Source organism: Macaca fascicularis, chromosome 3 (genome assembly GCF_037993035.2).
Source record: "Macaca fascicularis isolate 582-1 chromosome 3, T2T-MFA8v1.1".
Lineage (NCBI taxonomy): Eukaryota > Metazoa > Chordata > Mammalia > Primates > Cercopithecidae > Macaca > Macaca fascicularis.
In genome coordinates this window covers 170114628-170118466 of record NC_088377.1, presented here as the reverse complement: position 1 = coordinate 170118466, position 3839 = coordinate 170114628, and the positions used below count along the sequence as shown (strand labels likewise).

At 49.8% G+C, this 3839-nt stretch overlaps 1 protein-coding gene across 1 annotated transcript; it reads right to left on the bottom strand.

Annotated features, from left to right (window-relative positions):
* Nucleotides 1-887: 887 nt before the first annotated feature.
* On the bottom strand, nt 888-3726 carry HILPDA (hypoxia inducible lipid droplet associated). The gene is made up of 2 exons (XM_005550694.5): nt 3580-3726; nt 888-2126 (listed from the first exon to the last, which is right to left on the bottom strand). The coding sequence occupies exon 2, from the start codon at nt 2056-2058 to the stop codon at nt 1867-1869; it is 192 nt and encodes a 63-aa protein (XP_005550751.1). The 5' UTR covers nt 2059-2126; nt 3580-3726; the 3' UTR covers nt 888-1866.
* Between the last annotated feature and the right edge of the window lie 113 nt (nt 3727-3839).

The window sequence follows — 3839 nt, the reverse complement described above, 5'->3', positions numbered from 1 at the left end:
TTTGAGAGTAGTACTATGCTAACAAAGTAATAGTCATATAAACCCCGCGAGCCACAAGGGAACCAACTTACCATGTACCCAGAAGGTGGGAAACTGGAAATACTTGATAAATAACACTAGTGACAACCACAGTGCAATAAATGAAAATGATGCTTAGCCCACAGGCTTCTAGGATAGTGACACTTTAAGAACACTCAGGAAGCAAAACTGGCTTAACAGAAGACACTATACTCCATTGTTTCGTTTTAGCAAAAGTAAATCAAATTAATACAATGATGCACATGCCCAGATGGGAGTGTAACTATATTGTCACAGGCAGAGGAGTGAATACAACTGTACATGGGACAGGGAGTACAAGTGTGGTGGATATAAGAAAAAAACAAAATAAAACAAAACAAAACAAAAAATCCCTCCAACTTTGAGTAAAGGCCAAGTTGCTTAGATCTGGGAGGGCAGAAATAATCATCTGTGTGGTGTAGACACTTTACCAACTGACTTTGAGAACAATCCGAATTAAGCATACTTTTTGGTGGGTGAAACATGCTGAAGAGTACAGAAGAAAAAGCTCATGGCCTCCTGGACTGACAGTCCTCTTCATCCCAGAGACTCAAGGAGAGGGACTGGAAGTGGTGATCACTTTTCTTCTTTACAGATCTAGTCATGACAGGCCTGCAATAGTCGTGGCCTAGGCTCACACAGCTGGTTGATACAGGGCAGACCCAACTGCCTCTGCCCCAACTTCAGAGGTCTATTGATAATTATGTTTTAAACAAAGTGATTTAAGCACTTTCCTGCTCCAAAGTATTGAGATGTTAAACCTCAGGTCTAGAAATTAAGATCCTCCCTACCACAAATTTCAAGAGCAGAAGTCAACATGACACACAGTAGAAATACATATTCCACTTTATTAATTAGAAAAAATCATTTAAGCCACATGGTGGCCACAATGTCCATAACTTGAGTAGGCTTTGGTATCCCACCTCCCACTTCAGACCAATACACACTATGTTGGAGGAAGGACTTTAAAATGTAAAACAATGAGAAATGGGCACTGAACACTCCATCCTCTCCCTCCCAAGACCCCACCCACACACCTCTTTAACTGCTATCCAAACATGGAGGAGCTCTTGTGGAAGAGAGGCTGAACACCAAATAATTGAGCATAAGACATTCAAGACTAAAGGAATCCCTGGCAGATGTTTAGGAAGCAGGGTTGAAAACATCACCATCTCCCAACAGTTGAAGTTGGGACATCTAAGAGATGTCAGAGCCATACTGCTGAGAAAAGCACAGCATACACCAGACCCTGGGGTAAGCTTCTGCGAGGTAAGGGCGAGATCAACCTATCTCACGGCCATAAGCAATCCATTCCCAGCAGTGCATTAAACAGTCCTTTTCTTTTCTTTTTTTTTTTTTTTTTGAGATGGAGTCTTTTGCTCTGTGGCCCAGGCTGGGTATAGCAGTGCGATCTCAACTCACTGTAACCTCTGGCCCTGGGTTCAAGCAATTCTCCTGCCTCAGCCTCCGAAATAGCTGGGATTACAGGCCTCTGCCACCACACCCAGCTAACTTTTGTATTTTTAGTAGAGACGGGGTTTTGCCACGTTGGCGAGGCTGGTCTCGAACTCCTGACCTCAGGTGATCCACCCACCTCAGCCTCCCAAAGTGCTAGGATTACAGGCATGAGTGACCGGCCTAAACAGGCCTTGTCCAGGCAATGAGCATCCAGTTAGGCAGGTCCTTCAAGGCCTAGTAATAGTTAGTTCTCTGGTTACACTGGTGCTCCGCCTGCCTGCTAGGAATGGGATTCCCTTTTGGACATGTGTAGGTCAGTGTTCCAAAATATGGCCAGCACAGAAGGTCTTATCACATGCTTCTGGATGGATGGTCTGGAAGGCCCTTGGTGGGTTCTGTGTTGGCTAGTTGGCTTCTGGTGGTCCACGAGGTCCCAGGCGATGGGTTCTCTAGTAAGCCCTCTAGGGACTCCATCACTCTAACGAAGATGGAGAGTAGTGTCAGCACCACACCTAAGAGGTAGAGGTTCAACATATGCTTCATGGCTGAAAGGACCCTACTCTTCTGCAGAGAAGCACAGCTGCCTTCTCCTTCTGAAAGGCCTCTGAACCCTGAGGAAAAAGAGGAAAGGATTAATCTATAGCCTTTTGGGGGTATGCATGCATCCAGCCCTGACTCTTCTGTCCTCTCACGGGGCACAGGGACCAGGGGATGTTCTTGCACAGCAACTCTCCAAGAATATTTTACATTGCAAACTTCATGGCTACGGAGCCAGTCTTGCTTCTTGGACTAATTCAAGAACACTTCTTAAAACACTGACTTTCGGCCGGGCGCGGTGGCTCACGCCTGTAATCCCAGCACTTTGGAAGGCCGAGGCGGGCGGATCACAAGGTCAGGAGATCGAGACCATGGTGAAACCCCCTCTCTACTAAAAATAGAAAAAATTAGCCGGGCGCAGTGGCGGGCGCCTGTAGTCCCAGCTACTCGGGAGGCTGAGGCCAGAGAATGGCGTGAACCCGGGAGGCGGAGCTTGCAGTGAGCCGAGATTGCGCCACTGCACTCCAGCCTGGGCGACAGAGCGAGACTCCGTCTCAAAACAAACAAACAAACAAAAAAAAAAAAAAAACACTGACTTTCTTAGGCCAGGAGCGGTGGCTCACGTCTGTAATCCCAGCACTTTGGGTGGATCACCTGAGGTCAGGAGTTCGAGACCAGCCTGACCAACATGGTGAAACCCTGTCTCTACTACAAATACAAAAATCAGCCGGGCGTGGTGGCACATGCCTGTAATCCCAGCTACTCGGGAGGCTGAGGCAGAATCGCTTGAACCCGGGAGGCAGAGGTTGCAGTGAGCCAAGATCGCGCCATTGCACTCCAGCCTGGGCGACAAAAGCGAAACTCCGTCTCAAAAACAAACTTTTACTTTCTTGAAAACTTTGTTCCTGCAAGGCACAACAATGCACAACCCCTGTGCTACAGTGCAGGTATCAGTCACTTTCCTGAAATAGGCCCAGTCCTTTTGCAGGGGGGTGGTGGATAATGGGAAATATAAGAACATGCCCTAGAGAAAGCAATCTGCCTAGAGGTCTCTCCCACATCACAGATTGGAGTTAACTAAACTTTCTGCAAGTCCAAATAACTCTTCAAGGGTCCAATCTATCAAATTCATTTATTTAACAAACATACCATGAACATCTTCAATGTGTTAGGTACCCTGGAATATACTAGGGCCACATGGAAAACCTTATAGACAAAGGGTAGTTACCACGCGATACGCTAAGTGTTGGGACAGGAAGGAGATGGTGAAGGTGCTTTGGGAAGGCATGGCAGGGATGGCCTAACTCAGCACCGGTGGGCATGGGATGGGCCACGTGGATCCTAGTTAGCGCCACCTCAGGACAAAACAGGGCTGACGGCTGACTGGGGACCCCGCATGGCGGGGGGTGGGGGGCGAGGAGAGAGGCTCCCGGCGGCGCACCCCCAGCCCTGGAACGCGAGGCTGCTAGCCCAGTCAGCACTCTGGCGATGGGGATGGGGAGCCGGGGAAGCCCGCGGGCCGCTCACCTCCGGAGGAAGAGCAGGGAGTGGGTCGCCGGCTGTAGCAGGAGGTCGTGCAAGAGTCGGGAGGAAAGTCGGTTACTAAGCAGCAGCGCAGAAGCTTCCCGCCACAAAACTCACTGGAGACAAAAGCGCGGTCACCCGCAGAGCGCCGAGCAAAGCCACCGAGCCTCCGCCCCTTATAGCCGTGGGCCCGCCCCCGGAGGGCACGCGCAAGCGCACTGGAGGCCGCACGCACGCGCCGGGACGCACACGCCGGGACGCAC

Bases quoted from the DNA above. Each gene is read 5' to 3' on its own strand.
- HILPDA (XM_005550694.5), bottom strand. From the start codon at position 2,058: ATGAAGCATATGTTGAACCTCTACCTCTTAGGTGTGGTGCTGACACTA.